Source organism: Monopterus albus, unplaced genomic scaffold (genome assembly GCF_001952655.1).
Source record: "Monopterus albus unplaced genomic scaffold, M_albus_1.0 scaffold256.1, whole genome shotgun sequence".
NCBI classification, from domain to species: domain Eukaryota; kingdom Metazoa; phylum Chordata; class Actinopteri; order Synbranchiformes; family Synbranchidae; genus Monopterus; species Monopterus albus.
In genome coordinates this window covers 220,406-241,088 of record NW_018128136.1, presented here as the reverse complement: position 1 = coordinate 241,088, position 20,683 = coordinate 220,406, and the positions used below count along the sequence as shown (strand labels likewise).

The window sequence follows — 20,683 nt, the reverse complement described above, 5'->3', positions numbered from 1 at the left end:
CTCAGAGGTGGACGGATCAGTGGTTTCTATGGTTTCAGCAACTTCCTCCTCCAGTCGACTGCTGCCTCCAAAGGAGCGTCTTAGGGAGAAGGCCTTCCAGTACTGCCAGCGTGTTATTGAACAGAGTGATCGCAGTGAGTGTGTGTGTGTGTGTGAGTGATAATCAAGGGAAAAGTCATTTATGCAGATTTTTTTTTTAATGGTACCTTTATCATACACCCTGAGATCTAAGTGTGAGCAGCTGTGATGTTTTGTACTTCTCTTTGTCTCAGAGGCACACAAGAGGACAGATTCAGAGCTGCAGAAAGCGGTGAGTCCATTCTTTTCTGTTGGAGTGCACAGCAAGGTCCTGTAGTGAAACTGTTTCTGGTTCTAACACGTCTCAGCAGCAGTGTCTTCTTCGTGGTCCTGTCCACTCTGTATAGTGTATGGGCTCTGTTCGACACTTGGTACTGAAACAGGCTCACCTGTGCTAATATTATGGAGGGATTATCTGTGTGATGTCTTTATCCTATTTTTACTACAATAGCAATGATAACAGTGAACATTTTTGTCCCTCAGAATTGAAAGTCCTTTAAAATTGCATGTCAGTAGCTTTGTAGCTCGATTCTTCTTCTGAACGTTGCCGTTACTCTTCTCACCACAACCACACATATATGAAGGACGTCACTGACCAGAAACATTCTGTAAAAATAAACCGGTGACCCTGCTTGAAGGATGGTTGGTACCCATTTAGTGTCTGTGCTGTGTCCTGCTGTAGTGTCTGGTGGAGGCGGTGCATATCCTGGACTGTGTGTGTGTAGAGGACGCCTCGCTGGTCTACCGAACCTTCCCGTGCATTAAAGCGCTCTTTGGTCGCCTCAGCTCGGACCTGTCGTTCGCCAGAGTCGTGCTGCCCATAGCACAGTTCTACCTTAACCATGGTGTGCACACACATCAACATGCACATGTGCTCCACTTCACAGAAGTCTCTCTCCTTCTCCAGATCACATCAGTTGTCACACTAACAGTCCACTTCCTTGACTTTAGGTGAGATGGCGGCAGTGGACTGTGAGAGCGTGTGGAAGCTGGTGTTTGGCCAGTTTCCTGCCGAGCTGTTCAATGACCCCTTCCTGGCACATGAGCTTCTACGCTTCCTGCGACTGAACCTTGAGAGCTTGCAGCTCCGAGTGCCACAGTACATCCACTCCATCCCAAACCTGTTGAAGGTCCAAACCAGAGCAAATTACTCTTCTATACTCATCACATACCTTCTGTAAACTATTGAGGAGCACATGTACAGTATCAAAGGTGGGATGCACAAGCTGTTCACATTCTCTCCCCGACTCTGTAGTTTCTAGCGTGGGACAGCACGGCTGTGTTGGATGATTTTGTGGATCTGCTGCCCTCTCTGGTGACAGCTGGAACTGCTGTAGAGCTGCTCCACACACTGCTGGACCTGCCCTGTCTCTCGGCCACACTGGTCTTGCAGCACAGGTCGGGCACACACACTGGAGCAGAACTGCCTACCACTCTGATTTGTCTACATTTAGATGTTCTTTACCACCATCTCACTGGGTTTGTGTGTGTTGCAGGTCGACATGTTTGCCCATATCTGAGCCAGGTGGACGTGGCCTCCTGTCACTGGATGCATTTCGAAACCCTTCGTTCAGAGGCCTTTTTCTTTTCCTGCTTCGAGGGGAAGCAGGCTCAGGTAAACACATTCACAGTTAAAAGTAGAGTTCAGTGTTTTGGTAAGTCCCTTTATTCACATTGTTGTTTAGAGTTACATGGACCACATATGTAGAAAGAATGGAAATGAGGAAAAGGCTGCTGCTGTGCTAAGGTAACAAAATCCACCCACCTTCTGCAGTTCTCTAAAATAAAAATGTCACTTTTACACTTTCTACTGAGCAAACCAAGCTAACTGTCTGTAGCCTCATATTATCTATAGAGAAAGGAGATTATCCGTTTTCTCATCTTGAGTTTTTACTTTCAAGAAAAGGGTTTAAAAATATGTTGTTTAAAAGTTTTTACAAGTTTTCATTTATACTGCAGTGAATGTAACATGAAAATAAAGCAGCATTGAACAGTTTTTTCTTTCTTTTTTACTGTTAAAATACAGCATTTTTGCCACAAGTTTTAGAAATCTCTAGAAATGTTACTCCTGCCTCTTAAGATTGTTTCTTGTTGTTAAAACCAGTAGCTGTGAAGAGAAGCTATTGAATTAATCATAGCCAATGAAATCATTGTACTTTGCTTTCTCCTTCCACAGGTGACACAATCGACAGACTGAGCACGCTCCACGAGCTGCTAGCCGAGGCTGCTGATTGGCCGAGAGTTGTTCAGTGTGCCCAGACTGTCCCTGTGCTGTTACACATCTTTTTCAACACTGTTGTTGAAGTAACGAGATTAAACATTTTTACAAACTTATCTCTACTGCATATAAAATGTTTGATGTGTAGTTTGAATCTCTGAAACTTATTTCTAGGTAGCTGATGAGAAGCTATTAGCCCACCTTATTCTGGTGATGCTGGAGAGAAGTAGCCTCCTCCTCAACCTCCCTACATATATCGAAGAGGTCCATAGGTATACCTTTACACAAACAGTGGAGCTAAAGTGTTACTCTGCTGTCGGTCTTGGTTTCACAGTCATCTCCTCTCTCGCTCCATCCCTCTCTGTGTGTCAGCAGAGTGTTCAGCTGCCATCTGCTGAGGCTGTGCAAGCTCCAGCCCTCGCTGGTAGTGGACCAGTCTCGTGAGCTGGTCGAATTTGCTGGAACCACAGCCAGCGTCTACAGCAAAGAGGAAATGTACACGCACGTGGTAGTGAAACTCTGTGTGTCTGTTTTTCCTCTCTGTATTTTGGATCCTGCACAAACGCCATGTCTCAGAATCTTTTCCTCTGTATTGAAATATGGCAAAATATCACACTAAACCTGGCACCAAAATAATATTTAACTTGTCTGGATCTCAGGTGTGGGTACTGGGAGAGTACCTCTCTGTGTCATGTGACTCTCGCTGCTCTGTGAGGCTCATCACTTCCTGTTTTGAGGCTTTGGAGGCAGTGCTGTTTGAAATAACTTCATCTGCCCCACCACCTGGAACGGCTTGTCCTGCTCCTAGAGTTGTCACCACTCTAATGAGTGCTCTTGCTAAGTTGGCGTCACGGTCACATGACCTCATACCCAGGTAAATGACCAACATAGGCATCACAGTTTCTTTCTTATTCTCACAGACATCGGTGATATAATTCAGGTATGTGTTTCTTTTCCAGGGTGTCTCTTTTCCTCTCCAAGTTAAGGACAGTAACCAGAGGCGGGTCAGTCGTCTGGTGCTCCGATGAGGAGGACCTCGTTGCCATAGTAACACGAGGAGAGGAACTGTGGTCGCTGCTGAAAGCCCCCGGTGTGGCACAGAGCGTCTTGACGCCACCACCACATGTCACCGTGCCGCGGTGGCACCGAGACACCAATGCATCCATGCCGCTGCAACTGCGAACCCTCACCAGCCTCACTCACTCTCAGTGACACACGCCTGCACACACAAATCATCATTTTGCACTGGTACCAGGAGATGCATGAGTATAAGATATGAGAATTTCCTTATACATGTATATCCTAATTAATGTTACAGTATGTTGAGCACATCCCCATGGGAGGATGCTTTGTGAGAAATAAGAATGTAAGAAAATGATGATGGTCATTTGCTTGCAGCAGTAAAGGGTCCTATGATTAATTTATTACAGGCTTTTGAAAAACAGTTTATGAATTACACAATAGTTTACACATATCAAGTGAGACAGTGGTACTGTATGAGTTCATGTTTTCACAGTGGAGTTCCCCCGATAAAAGAGGAGAAAACCTTCCTGCTGGAGGATCTTAAGACTTTAAAAAAATGAAAACAGTGACCTCCTTGCCGCTCTAGAGAAAACACGAGAAGAGCTCCAGAATGACCGCCAACAATGGGAGACAGAGAAATTCTCCCTCATGGAAGACATGAGGAAATATAAAGCTTCCAATGTGGCTCATCTTAATGAGATGGCAGCTGATTTAAAGAAGTGACAAGAGCTGGCAAAGACCTTATATCTCCAGGGCAGGAGGACAGGTTTACCCTCCAGGCAGAGCTGGAAAAGTCTCACAGTCCTGCCCATCATCTTGAGAATAAAAAGCTTATAGCTTGTCTGAAAGGTGCAGATCAGCAGCTGGGCACCGTATTTCAACAGTGGCACTGGGACAGGCATTTCCAACAGATCTTACTGAAAGAATCCCAGAGTTCCAGTCTTGCTCAGCTAAAGATGCAAAAGAAAGAGAGTCACGCATTTGAAGCTGCTCTAAAGACAGTGAAAGAGTAATTGAACTCAAATGGGAAAATGATTTAACTCTCCCCCTCAGCTCCGACTTCTGGACAGAAATGTGCAATAACATCTTTTCTATGACCAGCAATGTAAACTTACAACTTATACAATACAAGACCATTTACAGGACCCATACCCATTCCCTCTGGACGTTCAAAATTGGTTTCACTGACACAGACATCTGCTCACAATGCACTCTAGGTTGCACAGACAGTTACAGTGCCTTGATAGAAATCAACCACCTACCAATTAAATATAAAAACCCACTCCTCATTTCTCTAGTTATTGCCAAGAAAACAATCTTTCAAAACTGGAAATGAAATAAATCACTCCACATAAACCACTGGACCAACCTTCTGACAGAATACATCACATTAGAGAAAATGGGATCAACTCACAATAATAGTTTATCAGCTTTTTATGACACATGGAACCATTTTTAACACATTTCAACTTGAACCAAACACCTGGGGCTGAGGCCACGCACATTCCCACCAACCTCTAGAAATGTAACAAGCTGTTTTTATTAGTAGTACTGTTATCATCATTGTCAAATCAAAATTTTATTTACTTCCCCTCCTTTTCCCTTTCTTGCATTTCATAGACTGCATAAGTTGGAAATACCCACACTTCACACACTACAACCTCGTTAAACACTCTATATCCTTTTGTAATGTCATGTATCTGTTGTCTTGTCTCCCATGTTCGGTACTGTTTTGTTAATGTGTTTGTTTCAATTTAAAAAAAAGTGAAAGAGCAGCTTGATAACAAATACCTCCAGTGGCAGCAGGAGAAATCCTCCCTCCTGCAGAAGATGGAGAAATCCAGAGCTTTCAGTCTCGCCTAGCTGGACATACAAACAAAGTAGAGCCACGCATTTAAAGCTGCTTTAAAGACAGTCACTGAACAGATAGACAAGGAATGCCTTGAATGGCAAAAGGAGAAAACCTTTCTGCTGGATGAAATACAGAAATCTAGAGACTCCAATGAGTCCTACAAGCTGAGTACTGAGGAGCAGACCGAGAGCATCCAGGAGCTGCAAGTCAAACTCAGGTTCCTCAAGGGGGAGAAAGAGTTCCTTCAATAGGAACTGGAGGCAAAGACATTAGCCGCAAGAAGTTCCCAGGCCTCCCAGCAAGCTCAGCTGGCAAAACACAGAGTGGAGACCAAAAGGATTGGCACTGTCCTCAGATAGGCAGAAGCTCTGGTGACAGAGCACGGTCGCTTAATGGAAGAGAAGAACTCTCTGGTGGAGGAAAAGTCCAGAGCCTCCTATCAGGCTGAGCTTAGCAATTTAAAAAAGGAAAATAACCAGCAGACGGCTGCTGTGAGGGACACAGAGAGGACTGAACATCTTCAGTGGCCGAATGAGTGGGAGACGACAGAGTGCTGTATGAAGGCTCGCCTGAGCTTGCTTTAGAAACTTATAGTTGCATTTATAAGCTGTCACAAAGTGGCACAACTTTAAACAACCCTTCGATTAATTGTTTTAATCTCATTTGTAATGTATTCCATCAGTCGACCAGACTTGGATGTTGGTTCACATATTTTTTGTGTACAATTCGTCATCAAAAGAAACATATAAAACAAGTTTGAAGTTCAGCGGTGTCTCTAGATTTTTGTCCTCCCCAGCTACTTACATAAAAGGGTCAGAATATTAGGAACGCCTTTGAATATAATGTAGTCCAGTACAACCCTATCTTTAAAGAAGGTTATATTCCTTATAAGTACTTTTATATAAAACACAGCTGGTGCCTCAGTTTCACTTATATTCCTTATAAGTACTTTATATAAAACACAGCTGGTGCCTCAGTTTCACTTATATTCCTTATAAGTACTTTATATAAAACACAGCTGGTGCCTCAGTTTCACTTATATTCCTTATAAGTACTTTATATAAAACTGCTGGTGCCTCAGTTATAGTGACTCAAACAACTTAATATTCCACAGTACCCTCTTTGATGAAACGTGGAAATGCATATCGTGATGTTCTCGGGGGACTTTTACCCCAGGGACAGTTCCTGGACATTAGTTTTTTGGAATAAAAGCTACCAGGGACCTTCTGGTGGAAATGCAGCTTATGACTAAAAGCAAAGTGCAGCTGAGGCTGATGGGAATGTCATTAGCGCTGTGGGCCAATTAATGACAAATTCATTATTAATGATGATGCTAGGTGAGAAGTCATCAGATCAGCAAAGTTAATAATTTTATCCTGAGGGGAGCACAAAGCAAATTTTCATGGTAATTCTTCCACTGGTTGTCAAGATATTTCAATAAAACCACAAGTATAGACCTCAGTAAATCACCAAAGTCATGCTTCATTGTGAAATTGAGAGGAAATGAAAACATTCACCTGCTTAGTGGCACCAAAGAAGAAGTCAGGGAATCACCAGGTTCATCTGGGTGAATGTTCACATGGCATCTGGCCAACGGCTGCCAAGATTCTCACTAAAAATCAGAAATGACCACTGGTGGTGGAGCAGGTGTTAAAACTGGGGATCAAGGTGCAGAGATACTGGAGGTGACAGTTGCAAGCAGCTATTCTGAAACAATGGGAACTTAGTTCTCATAGTCTGGCCCGTTTGTTCGGTCCACTCACAGTCTTCGGCTGTGAAACTCAGCTCTTGGAGGCAGTTACGGTACGTTAATGCCCTTAGCCCCTGATTGCTGCAGTTTGTCTCAAAATTCATATTCCTTCTGTGGATGTCTGGTCATTTGGTGAGCCGGAGCTCACACCTCCTGCTGGAATGTGATCTACACCGGGTGTCTGTGTCTGTGTGATGTTAATTTGTTAATTTGCCAACTTGTCTTTGTTAAAATGTGAATTGGCTGTCTGGTCGCGGAGAGATGCAGACCTCAAAGGCAGCTGGAGATGGTATGCAAGTTGTTAGATGTGAGACAACGGTATGAGTTTTATAGATGTGTATTGTATCACTTTGGTATAAAGGGACTGCCCCTTTACCAGTCACTCAGAGAACTCTGCGCGACTGCAAAGCTGTGTCCGACTTCTCTCCATACTGCATGAAATAAAGAATTCTTCGAAGCTACTCCCGGTCTCCAGACATCTTTATTGGGTCCTGCCCGTTCCCACTACCACACTTCTCATAAGTGATTCAAATTTGAACATGCAGACATGATACACACATTTTTAAATTCAGTGCCTTACACTTCCCAGGGATATCATTGTCTTTTATGCCCATTGTATTAAAAACAAGAAGTTCTTTATAACTGCTGAACTTTTCTGAGAATCATTAAGTTTTGAGTGTTCTTCAGTATGAAAAGGAAGCCAGTTGTCTGGCAAACAGGAGCTTTTCATAACTAATTTAACAAACTGTAAAATGTTCTCAGTTTTGTCTGAGGGTCAGATTCTAAAAGCCTCCAGCACTGGGGTCTGTAGACATGTTCGTGCCAGTCTGACCAGTTGCATGTGGAGATAGTGAACTGACTGACTGGCACAGAGCGATGCTGATGTCTACACAGCCACAAAACATGGATGGCAACAGAACGCCTCTGTGCCGATGCAGTTTTACAGTGCGATGCCACCAGACAAAACAGAAAATAAGACACATAGTTTATCACTGAGTGACAGGCTTGGCAGGGATCTCGGAAACATACTCTGTTCATATCATTTTGGCTGATTATTTTTGCGACTTTGTTGTCAGCCTGATGACCCTGTAAGGCGTTGTGTAATGTGCATGTGTGTCTCTCTCACTGAAATCACTGCACGTCGCTCGGTCTAACAATCTTCAGATGAGACCAGGCTGCTTTGACCATCACTGCAGACGCTAACCTCGCTGTCTCTTTCATGGCTGCTCTCTGTTCAGCCTCTCTGTCTCCGTTTCTCTGTTGCTGTCTTGCTTTTGTTCTCCTTCTATGCTCCACCGGTAATTTTTCTCTCTATTTGTGTTCTTTCTTTACAACACCAGCTGTTTGCTCTCATTTTCTTTCTCCTCTCATTTTGGCCCTTTTTCATAATCTTTATAATGTTTGGCTATGAGACGGGTTTATATACTGTTTTTCCTCCTTTGCGATGGTTACATTTTAATGTTGGGGGACATCGAGTGGCTGTAGTGTTTATGACAGGAGCAAAGGAGGAAGTCAGGTGGTGAGGTGTAAAGAGAAAAAACAAACCAAAACAAACTGCTGTTTGCTTCCTGTTTGAAACCAGTAGTCACTGTCACTTCTTTTAACCACGATCATGTTTACAACCATATAAAAGAAGTTGTTTTTCTGTGTTACAGTTGCTTTCATGGGATATTTAAGGCTGTAGTTTACAGGACCTCAAGACTCATTTATTATTTTTCTTTTCAGATTAAGATGAGCCCCTTCTCAGTGCAGGTTCTTATAGTGCTAAGAAAAGCTAACAATTTCCTAAAGTGTCTCAGCGAGGTGCTGGGCCACCATGTCACCAGGACGGCTTCAGTGCACCTTGTTACTGATTCTCCAAGTCTCCAAGTGGTGTGGAGGAGATGTAGTCTAACTCGTCGCTTCAACGTCTCCCATAGGTCACCTGGGTTCAGATCTGGTGACTGTAAAGGCCATAGCGTCTGAGTCACATCATTTTCATACTGATCAAACCATTCGGTGACCCTTCATGCCTTATGGATGGGGGCACTGTCATCCTGGAGGAGACCACATCCCATCAGGAGAGAAATGTTTCATCACAGGATAAAGAAGCTCCCAGCCTATTCATGTTCAGCTGTTGCCGTAGGGGCTTTGATGTTACCATTATATTACCATTTGGTGTTGCCAAAGACAGAAATCCACCATCAGGTCAAACTTTTAATCTGTCCAGCAGTCTGGTTTATGACCAAACACCTGCAAAACATTCCCATCGGCCTCAGGTGTATTTTGTCCTTGGTGCTAATTAGTGAATGTTGGCATGTTGCTTGTTCAGCCACTTGATGTGGAGCCGTGTGATTTCAGGTGAGAGCGAATGGTCACCTCGACATCTGCAGCAGAGGCCCAGATACGTACAGGTACCTCCAGATAGCGTAATAATGAATTCCAGCTCCAGCTGCAACAAACAGATGCCAGATGGCGTGGGCGAAAGGGACGAGGCCATCGCTCTTAAAAAAGACCACCCCCACAACGTAGAAGATGCCTCCTACGGCCAGTTCACACACACCTGCACGCTCCACCTGTGACATATCAAATAAACTTATAATTAAAGTGATGATAAAAGAAAGAATTTACAGTTCAAACAAAACATGTTTAACAACATTTATTTCAAGATATAAAAGACTATATTCTGTGAAATAGAGCTACGGTGAATATGCTGTTTTAGATTCTTGACTTTAGGGACTATACCAGAGGTTTTGTGTGTTTATGTTTTTCATTTACATTTTCCAAAACACACAGTTTGATTAATTCTGCAAATTCATCTCCAGGAAATAGTCCCCTACAAATGCTTTACTCATTTACTCCTGTCTCTGCAAAGTTTAAGCTTTATTAAATGATCTAATGTTTTTAAAATGAGATTATATGTTTAAAAGATTTACATTTCAGGATGAATGACCTGACCTAGGGCTGAATGTCACAGAGGTTTAGAAAAGTCAGAAAGCATTAAAACCCTCCTGTTATGTTGTAAAATAGACCCATTGTAGAGTTAAAAAATCTAAAAACAGTTCTAAATCTAAAAAGTATTTTATTGGTATGAAACTTCTTCTGCTTGGCTTAATATGTGTAACCAACATATAAAATAAAAATGGTTCATTTCACATATTTGCAACCTCCCCCTGCATGTTTATATTACAAAGATACTGTTTGGGTCAATCAGACCCAGACCAGAAGAGGTGTCTCATGTTAATTTATCAACATTACTTCATAAAAAGAAAAGATTTCAAAATGTAAAATAAAATGTTTTATAATCTATGTCATGTAAAAATAATGTATTTTATATGTAGGTCTTTCCAATGTACATTAAAAAAAAGTTTTAACATGCATTTTTTATGAAAAACAAGTGCATTATCCTCATTGAACCATAATCTGTGAGAGGTAAAGAACACCATTCCACTAAATAGTGATTGAAATGGTTAGTAATGGTTAAATTAACCCAGGAACATCACTGCTGTTCCTGAGAAATGAACATAACAGGTGGGTTAATATAAAGTAATACTAATCTGAGCAATATCAATTATAAAGCACCAGAAAATGTTACTTGTCTTTAAGGCATCAATGTTTTTCATTTTATGTTCATTAATACTGACAAGCAACACATTTTGACTCAGGCAGGGGTGGTTGTGCCATCCCCGGGGCTCCACCCATGTTACAGAGCATATTCTTTACCATCTTAGTTTAGCATGTTAGCATGCTAACATTTACCATATAGAGAACTTTATTAATCTCTGCAGGGACGTTACAGGGATGTGCAGGAGGCAATATTGACTAACATCTAATATTAGCACAAATACAGCTGGGGTTGATGGGAATGGCATTAGTTTTGCAAATATTTAGTGTCACTAAAGTCCTGGACAATAATAATTTTGACCAGATGGTGCACGAGTTATTACTATTGGGGGCCAAATTTCATAGTAATCCATCAAATCCATAAAATGTCGAGACATTTTACTGAAAACCACATAAGTTTACATAATCATGTTCATGTAAAGCTGCATTAGTTTTAGCTGTATCCAATAAACTGATGATGCTTAGACCTTTGTGGTTTGCTCTTACCATGGACAGGATGACCAAAGCAGGAACAGCCCCCATGGCCACATATCCCAGCAACTCCAGCAGCTTGTACCTGCAGGTAGAAAACTGGGACATGAAAAGATAATATCTCTAGTTTTATATGTAGGTATTCCTGAGTCTAGTGTGTGCTATAAACACCAGATCAAACCAGGACACACAGACCAGAGAGACCAAAGGTGAGACTGTGTTACCTCTCATGGAAAAAGAAGACATACATGGATCCTATACAAGCCATGACCCAGATGAGCCAGCGCATGTGGCAGGCCCAGGGCCCCAGCTCCCGCAACATCAGCCTGAGAAACAAATCACACCTGCGTCATTATTCACTATCATTTTGTTAAGCTGCTTTCAAAGTGCATATGCTTTCTTGGCTTCAGTCACATGACCCACCAGGGCGAGTAGGAGGCTGCGATAAAGAAGTAGATGGCCATTCTATCACACATGTGGAAATGCTGCTCCACCCTCCTACACACACAGAGAGAGAGAGAGCTACTGACAAACTTCATCTAGTTTGGGAAAAATCAAAAATCTGAGTCACAGTAATCACTCAAACTGAGTGTTACATTTAGTTTTTCAAAACCACTCTGAACTAAAATAGCTCAGGGTTAAACAAGAATTAAACTTGATTCATTTTGTCCTGACCCTGTTCTTTATACACGGATAACCAAGTTAGCTTGCTAGCTGTTAATGCTTAGACGTGAGTGTGGATGTTTATGAAACACACACATGCACATGGAAAATCTCTACCAACGTTTTCTGCTCTACACACACACACAAACCTGAGGTGGCTGATTTTCCAGGCAGCAGTGTGGAAAAGTGTTGAGGTGATGAACAGTCCTGTGAGGCCGCTCCCATAAATCCAGGCAGCAACACGATGCCATTGGTCCAGAGACAGGAAGTAGAGCACAGACCCGCCCACCAGACTAGGCAGGATCCACAACTAGAGAGGTTCAGAGAAAGACAAAATTATAGTTTCGCATTATTGTTACTGTTCCTCACAGGACACACTGCATTTTACATCACCTAAGATGCTTCTTTAGACCTTTTCTTACATTTTAAAGGTTCTTCTATATCCTTGATTGCGAAGGAAGACTGAAGCTGTTGTGGCAGCCCAGCATCTTACTGAGACACTTTATGTTGAGTTGTCTGTAACTTTATATTTAGCATGCAGACGTGTTAATTTAACTAATCTAACTCTTGGGAAGTGAGCATGTATTTCCCAAAGCATCAAGCTATTTCTAACTGATTCTGCCTCTAGATGATCAAGATGATCCTTGATGCTTATGGGGTACATTGGAAGTGAATGACTGAATGGATATATACAGTGTCATAAACAGAAGTGACTTCAGAAGACCACATTTAAAGATTAACATTATGGCCATGTTTTCTCTTTGTTTTCTTCCTGTTCCATTTACTCTCTCAGAGGCAGAAGTGCACAGGGATTAGAGAAAGAGTCACACTGAATGACAGATTATAGCCCACTGCCTCTGTTGCCTCTGCAAAGCTTGGGGGTCGTGCAGGGTCACTATTTGCAGGCCTGCAACTACTGTAGATTTCTTCCCATATGCTCCTGCATTTGGCTGCAGCTGCACTTGTGTGCACAGTGTTTTGTTTGTGAAAAACAGGCATAAAGAAAAAGAGAAGACACCACAGAATGTGAACGTGACCCTGGTGACTGAAAGGGGACACTGAGGTCTGTCCACCTTTTCTCTTTCTTTGCTCTGTCGCTGTACAAATTGGATGGCATGTCAAACAGAAACTCCACAACTCCAGCAGTTTCTCCTCCTTTGTAACGGTTCGTGCTTTCCGAGGCACAGAGTCACCGGAGGCTCTGTCCTATCTGCCTCTGTTATGGTGCTCACTGTGCTGCTTCCTGTTTGGTGCTGGAGAGAGCTCATCTACTGGCTGTTTACAATGTTCACCTCACTGTCTACATGAGCCAAGACTAAAGACTTACAATGGTAATAAACGTTTGATTTTATCACAACGTCAAGACGAGGATCACCGCCTTACACCAAATGACTGAGATGACAGGAGCAAAAGACGACTGTGGCAAGACTCTCATGATTGTATTCCAACATTGGAAATTTGTCTGCCACACAAAATCGCTTGAAAAGCCGTTAGTTGTAAGGCCGGCATAAACAAACAAACAAAAGTAGATTTTGCTCTGAAGGTGTGTGTGTGGATTTGTTTGACTCACCCCGTGTGTGGCACAGTTTGCAGCATGTTCATAATCAGTGGGCTGGTATCTCTTACAGTCTGGCACCCTGCAGTTCATGAACCTGAGAGAGAAAGGAGGTAGAGAAGGGAGGCAAGAGTGTGAATGTAGCTGGTGGCAGAACAAGGTACTGCTCACTTAGTTATAAGTTACTGTTTGCGGGACCCTTGAAGAAGCCAGTGGCCTGTGCGAGATATACATCTCTGGGAACATACATCTGTTGTAATGTCTTTCTCTGGGATAAAAAGCCCCCTTAATGTAAACCATTACATTTCAGAATTGGTTTAAGCCATCAATATACTTTTAACTGCACGTTCACATCATGGCTTCTTCATGTGTTCTCCTGGTTGTGCATGTCCTCAGAATCCATCCACGAGATTCAATTCAGCACATGCCCAATGGGGACAGAAAGTAAGGTGAGCAGCAGTGTTGGATCACTGCAACAAGCTTTGAAGAGAAACCATAGACTGTATATACAGATGTGACAGCTCCTAGAGTTGAAGCCACAGCAGGTCAATCGCCCCCTGGTGGCTGGTTGCAGTACAAGTCATAGACTCCGCCCCCTCTATGTTAGCTGATGGGACATGAGCCAAACTAAATATCCAGGGTACAAATCAAATATATTTTTCCCAGAGATGTTTGTTGTTAATAAGTTATTTGATGATATATAAAGCAGTGTGTCTGGATGATTTGAAGGCTTTGATTGGCAGCCTGATACCACAGCTCCACCTCTAGAAGGGTGCCCCCTGTTCATCTTTATATCAGAGAATCTCAGAGTTTGGCTGTGTGTCAAACCATCCACAATGACACCATTGATGTTTTCTCTGTCTTGATCTAAATATCAATAGTAATGTAAATTCTTGGGTTTTGCTATGGTTTTTGTTTACGTTGTGCAAAAGTGGAAGTTCACAAGGGAGATCTTGTGTTTTGGCCAGAGATGATTAGGCCCTAATTTGCTTTTTATTTCTTAAATAAATTACACAAGCATGTGTGTGAACATTGACACCAGTGTTACTTCTTTTATCAGTGCATATGCACTGATAAAAAGCAAGTATGTCAGCAATTTTAAAGCCAGGATTAAGGTTAGGATTAAAATGAGTCTACAGCCCATGAATGTAGTCAGTGTAAAGTGTGTGTGTGTACATGTCTTTTTATGATTGTGAGTTTTATGCCTTGACACCATAGTTGTGGGGACATTCTGCCCGATCCTAAAACCTTCAAAGGGCTGTTTCAGGGTTAAGGCTTTGGTGTTAGATGTTTAGTTGTGAGAGTTAGGTAGGATTTCAGCAAAACTATAGAAAGACATTTTTGTGCATCTCATCAATACTGGGCAACTATCTGTGTTACTATGGCTACCAATACTGTACTACCACAAGAGAATACCACTAACCAGTAAACATGAACTACAATTGCATTGTTTGTCATGTTGCCGTACACTCTGAGAGGGCTACTACATGTGTGTTCATGTATGTCTGTGTGTTGTATAGGCTATTTAATCAGCAGTAAATCTCTCAATCCCAGCTTACAGGAGGAAACACATCTGGAGATGTTACGCAACCGCGTTTTATACACCAAGATGAACACACGCAAGCAAATATATACACACTATAATTTGAATGTGGCTCCTCGTGCAGGGCCACAGATGTTTGTTTGTCAGTCAGATGTGTTATTTGATTATACATTTGGGCCGATGCATCATCATCACATGCACACACATACCTCCAACTGCTGTTTGTTGTAATGGGCTGTTAATTCTGCATGAAACGAGAGCAATCAGGATGAAGTGAAGCAGAAGAAGAAACTAAAGTAACATGGCTACTGGTTCCTGACATGTACAGTCCTCAGATAACAATCTACCAAACACCAAATTACCTAAATCTCCAGAGTGGATCCTGAGATGTGGTTGTAGTGTTAGTAGTGTGAATAATAAAGTAGCATTTGTGTGTGTGTGTGTTACAGATGTCAGAGTCACTGCTGGTTTTGGAAGCCTTCTCCTGGTGCCTTTCTCTCCTCTGTTGATGAAGCTGTCAGGGAGCTGCAGTTTCCTTTGCACAGTCTTCTTCACTTTTTCTTCAGGAGACTCTGGAACGTCTTCCTGGTCTTTGTGGGTCTGAGGTTCAGGGACGATCCTCACCCATTACACACAGCTCCCAGGTGTGCATACCCAGTACTTTTACTTCTTTAAACTTAGCAAGTTCCTTTGGTGGAACCTGATTTTCTTGGAGGTCTTCATTCTTCAGTGTTTGCTCTGAGGACCTTTTCGTCTGACATCTTCCCAGTCTTTGAGTGTCTGAGGTTCAGGAATAGACACTTCACACATCACACACACAGCTCACAGACACCCAGCTCCTTTTGGGGAACCCAATTCTCCTCCTTTGTGTAGATTTTTTGAGCTGGAGGTAGGAGCAGATTTTCTCCTTCTCCAAGGCGTCTTTTGGGGGGGGTCTGCCTCCTCCCTGTCTCCTGCAGAGCCTCCCTCTCTGCCTTTGGCTGCAGGTCCCTGGTGAGCCTCCTCTCAGACCCTAATTCTCTACAAGAAGGTGAAGTTTGGATTGAAGCTCTGGTTTGTTCTGTCAGTCACCTGCACATCTTGAAGAGAAGATCCCTACTGTTTGTAATCCCTGAGCTCTGCTTCAGGCACCTCTGTTTTTCTCTTTCTCTTTCTCTTTCTCTTTAGTTTGCTGTCATTGTAAGAACATGTCAACACCCCCACGTCCTTCTCAAGCCCCTTTTGTTCTTCTTTTCCCTCTTCCCATCCTGGAGCTTTAAGAAGGTTTATTGCAGACCTGTGTTATGTTCTCCAGTTCCTCCCTCTTGTGCTTGAGTCTCCTGTCTTGATTCTACAGTTTCTCTATTTCTTTTTCTCACACACAGCCTCATTATCCTCTCACGGCAGAGATGCTCCTCGGTCTTGGACAGACCACAGTTAAGTTCCTCCACCTGTGCCCAGTGAGGAAACAGTCTGTGCTTCTGGAGCTGGACTTGTCCTTTAACTCCTCCACCTTTCTGCTGAGGGACTCAGCCTGCTAGTTGGTTTCTGTTTCTTACTACTGCTCTCCATTTCTTCAGCGAATCGGTTCTGTCATAGTTCGGAGTTCTGTGTCTGTCTAATTTGCAAATACTCTATTACAAGTGCATTTGAATCCTGCTAAGTAAAAGTACTAAATCATCAAAATATATAGTACTAAGAAGTAACAGGTGTACTTGTTCAGCAGTGAAATGTTCCCTGTGTCTGATTGGTCAGGGCCCTTCACAGGCTCACATGATGAAAAAAAAGGAGAAAGAAGGAAATCTATTTTATTCATATTTTGTGTTTACCTTTATTCTTCACTTTTTGATTTTTTTAAAATATTTTTTCCTCTTTGAGCCTTTAACGGTTATTTCAATGAAACCATCAGAAGTTCACAGGAAAATATGTCTTTGGAGATGATTAACAGCTGTTAACGGCTCACAGACATAAAAACTACAGCACGCGGAGAGCAAATAACACTCCTCTGCTGCTTACTGTGTAAACACAAAGTTATATAGGACTAAAGTCTGTGTGAACAATGTAAACCAAACTAAGAAGGATCTTAACGCTTCACTGTGACACAGGACACAAGTTGTTACGTATCTCACCACTATTAATGTCTGATCACTCACGTTTCCTGGTTTTGTAGCCTGATAATCAGATTTCTTTTCACTTCATTCATTCACCCTGAGGTTGGACTTGTGTTGGACTTCTGGAGCAGAGGCTGATGACGGGTGCAATAAGGTTACACATAGACATTTGAACATTTGAAACAAATGTGGAACTTGTTAGACAAATTAGGAAAATGATTTTACATAAATCATAAAGCATTCCCCGGCCTTCGACCCCAACTGTAACCATGAACCCAACCCTTATCCTGTGTTTGTGTGCTCGCCACCACAACCACCAGGAACAGTGGTGTGTTTTCCTGTTGTGGGTCTGGATGGGAGCACAAGGACACAAAGCACCTCACAGGCACGTTCGCACACGTGGCTCTTTTGTTACTAATGCCAGTATTATGGGATATCAGGAATCCTTGCGCTGGCCTTTTTGGCTTTTAATAACCTTTTCTATACTTCCCATCCCTTTATTGTATTAATACAGACTCATAATGACATTGGTGCTCACATGTGCATGGCTGAATGAGTCTGCATGAAGTGAATGCTTTCACCACGGAGCTTGTGTCACATGCTGCACCTTTGTTAAGGTGTAATCCGCAGGAAGAAACATCTAGAGTGATAACATTAGATTGTTGTACGGCTGCCATCCCTGCTTCTTGGTTTCCTGCAGCTCTACAGGCTATGTGCAGAACAGGAAACCACCATGTTTCTGAGTACTGCTGCAGTATTGTAGGACTGTCGTTGGACCTGAATGTAGCACTCTGATGTCCTGTATGAACTCTGTGTGTGTGTGTGTGTGTGTGTAATGAGCTGAGGGGACAGAGATTCACAGGCTCTTATCACAGCGGACATTGTAGGCACGAGCACACTCTCTCTGTTTGCTCTCTTTCTTCTGTTTCCACTCATTGTTTCTTCTTTTCTGCACAGATGTGTTCCACATGCTTGAACATATGTGTGTATGTGGAACCCATGTTTTCACCTCCCAGAGTGAGTGTTTGGTTATAAAGGACATTAAAGCACATTCCCAACATTAGTAGGCTCAGCTGCATCTAAGAGGATCAGAACCCTTGGATCCTGGAAAGAGACCAGACTCTGTAGGAATGTGTGTTTGTATACACACTCTGTGACTCCAGGCCCATTCCTTTTCCAGCTAAGATCAAGTTTCTCTCCTCTGGGACTCAAACTTTGGTTCTCACGATTATCGCCATGTCCGAAACACACACAGTGGACGAATATTGTGTGGATCAGCTGACCTGGGCATTTGCATTCTCATATGTAGCTCCTCTGGGTAGTTAATAAATAATTTCAGTGCATGTCTGAGAAGGGCTGTTTATCCATTACTGTTACTGTAACTACTTACCATTCCTTTTAGCTATTTAGCTGTTCATCTGTTACTTCTAGCTACCACATTTATTCCAAATTTTCTCCTTGTCTGCTAACTTTTTTGTGCACCCTCAGTTGCAGCACATGCAAAAGATTATCATTAAACTGATTGACAGAAAGATACAGAGGACTCCGCAGGAACCTAAGTGATTCTGATAGGAGGCTCAACCGAAAATGAAAATGTTATCTTGCTCTTTTCAGTCTTTAGGCAACAGATAGCAATAAAGATAAACAGTAACATCTCTCTCACGCGCGCACACACACACACACACACACACTGATCAATGACATCCCTCTGATCGAAATGTCACATGTGAAAAATACGTTGCAGGATATTCACCGTCAAAAACTTTTCTGACTAAATAAAATTACCTGCCAAATTTTGTCTTCTTTAAGTCCATCTCGTCCGTGGGTCGTGCGCGCGCGCGCTCTAATTTCAGCGGCGCATCAGTGTGCGTCGTGCCCTCTATGGAGCCCCCATTCCTGATGTCCAACCTTGCGTCCAGACATAAACACATAAGTCCAGCGGGGCCAGCGACCTGCAGAGCCGGTCACCTACACAGCAACCAAACGACTGTTACACGCAGATGCTGGAGGTGCAAGTCCAAGTGTGAGCCATCCGGTGGCGCGGAGGCGACGTGCACGGCCGCTCGCAGTAACGGGGAAACTATAGAATTTGGTTCTGTTCGCAGGATGTTCCACTCCTCCTCCCCTCCTCTCCTCCCCTCCCCTGGCTGATGACAACACCAACCCCTCCCCACAACTCAGCGGCGCGCTCTCGTGCCTCATATGAGCTGACATGTGGCCACAAACCTGACAGGAAAAAGTACGAAAACAGAGAAAAGTGCAGCAGACAAAACAATGTTTATGTTTATTTGGATTTCTTAAATGAAATCCTGTTATTCATTATGTAAATGCCATTTGCAGTGATGGAAGAAGTATTCAGACATTTAACCTAAATACGTCCAACAAAACTTTACTAAAACACTGGTATAAAGCAAAGTGTAGCAAGGCCAGTGGTTCCCCAGTGACCACTGCTGTAGCTGTTACTCCAGTGTAGTGCAGAAGAAAGTATAAGTTTTTCTTGTCGACTCTAATGGATGATAAGTTGTAGGTAAGCTTTAGACTGCATGTGATAAAAAAAGACAAATGTATCATTATAAACATGTTTTCACTCTACTTTGAGCTCTGCCATACATTTATCTGACTGACATTCTCTCGCTCTGTGTCTCATCAAACAACACACTCACAAGCACACGCAAATTGAATGGAAAATTAAATATTCTCCAACAATAACAGTGGTCAACAGAAGCCCTGTGTGGCACAGTGCAGCAGCTGTGAGACAGAGCAGATACATTAGGCAAACACACCGGCATCAAACAAAATGCTACGTGTTTACCTGCAGCTGTGTTCAAAGATAACGTTCAAAATATCAGTGGCAGCAGCCAAACAAGCATTTTGGTACAGGTAAATAATATTCCCAAAGATATACACACACCTGGTGTGTGAGTAAAATGTTTAGTGTAATTACAAACATGTAGACTGAGTTCATATTACATCGGTTTTACAGTAAGGGATTAAAATATATTGAGAAAACAGCCACAAGCTGCTGGACATGTAGGCAAAGCTTGTATCTGTGTATTCTTAGGCAGTGGATTTACCCACAAATTCAGATCATTTAATAGTTTTTATGACACCATGTTTTTGTATGTTCTTATTGGATGCTCTTAAATTTTATTTTAAAAATATATATTCCTGTTGGGACTGTGGTGCTTGACTACATTAGGCATATTTGCTGCCTCTTACAGTCACTTTATCAGTTATATTTGTAAAAGTCATCCTGAAAATAAACATGCACCTATAAATCTGAGCTGCAGCTTTGCCTCTGTGTCTCTGTCCATCATGTTTATTTGGTGCACAGTGCGCTGGACCTCGGCCCGGAGGAGACGCAGCCGCTCAGGCCATCAACACAGGAAACTGGCCCAAAGGTCACAGCGAGCGCAGAATCACAACCATGTGGAAGCAAACAAAGAACTCAAATGATCACAAAATGGAGAAATGGACAGAGTCACTGTGGGAATTTCCAGATATCAGTGGACATTCATGGAATTTAAAACAGTTTTCATTACTTACTTGTTTGTTAATGAGGGCTACTTATACAGGATTTTTTTTGTACGTTTTTTCAGCTTACTATGACCTGGATGACTGAGAATCTGCACGGACATACACTTCAGTCAGATCGTTCAGTGTTTCCTTCTCACCCCATACCTCCAACCTTGTCACTCCAGCCACCAGAATCATTATTGTACAAGTTGTGATACTTGTGCTCAAAATACGACCTTTGGAGACACCACCTTTGGCTCTAGAATGTCCACATGGGAATTTTTCAGTTGTTAACTGTGAATAAAAAGATCAGTTAGATAA

General features: G+C 42.5%; 2 protein-coding genes across 3 annotated transcripts in view; one reads left to right on the top strand and one right to left on the bottom strand.

Moving 5' to 3' along the window:
- ap5z1 (adaptor related protein complex 5 subunit zeta 1) overlaps positions 1–4,479 on the top strand; it is a 9,598-nt gene extending 5,119 nt beyond the window's left edge. The window contains 11 exon segments of the mRNA XM_020621283.1: positions 1–134; positions 273–310; positions 761–923; positions 1,030–1,208; positions 1,334–1,476; positions 1,575–1,693; positions 2,255–2,382; positions 2,471–2,568; positions 2,672–2,804; positions 2,956–3,170; positions 3,256–4,479. The exon segment at positions 1–134 is cut by the window's left edge and continues 2 nt beyond it. Of these exon segments, the coding sequence (XP_020476939.1) occupies positions 1–134; positions 273–310; positions 761–923; positions 1,030–1,208; positions 1,334–1,476; positions 1,575–1,693; positions 2,255–2,382; positions 2,471–2,568; positions 2,672–2,804; positions 2,956–3,170; positions 3,256–3,508 (1,603 nt within the window). The 3' untranslated portion in view covers positions 3,509–4,479.
- A 540-nt stretch (positions 4,480–5,019) lies between these two features.
- Positions 5,020–18,908, bottom strand: mmd2a (monocyte to macrophage differentiation-associated 2a). 2 transcript variants are annotated; one of them, XM_020621274.1, is made up of 7 exons: positions 18,632–18,908; positions 13,229–13,310; positions 11,808–11,968; positions 11,419–11,493; positions 11,220–11,321; positions 11,011–11,080; positions 5,020–9,476 (listed from the first exon to the last, which is right to left on the bottom strand). In XM_020621274.1, the coding sequence occupies exons 1-7, from the start codon at positions 18,775–18,777 to the stop codon at positions 9,276–9,278; spliced, it is 837 nt and encodes a 278-aa protein (XP_020476930.1). In that variant the 5' UTR covers positions 18,778–18,908; the 3' UTR covers positions 5,020–9,275. The 2 variants fall into 2 exon arrangements, with proteins under 2 accessions (XP_020476930.1, XP_020476931.1); XM_020621275.1 differs by having other exon boundaries at positions 9,356–9,476; positions 11,011–11,094.
- Between the last annotated feature and the right edge of the window lie 1,775 nt (positions 18,909–20,683).

Excerpts from the sequence above, each read along its gene's own strand:
- mmd2a (XM_020621274.1), bottom strand. The coding sequence starts at position 18,777 with ATGTGTTTATGTCTGGACGCAAGGTTGGACATCAGGAATGGGGGCTCC. Across the intron at positions 11,969-13,228 it reads CAAACTGTGCCACACACGGG|TTGTGGATCCTGCCTAGTCT; the intron begins GTGAGTCAAACA and ends GAACCTCTCTAG. Across the intron at positions 11,081-11,219 it reads GTCTTCTTTTTCCATGAGAG|GTACAAGCTGCTGGAGTTGC; the intron begins GTAACACAGTCT and ends TTCTACCTGCAG.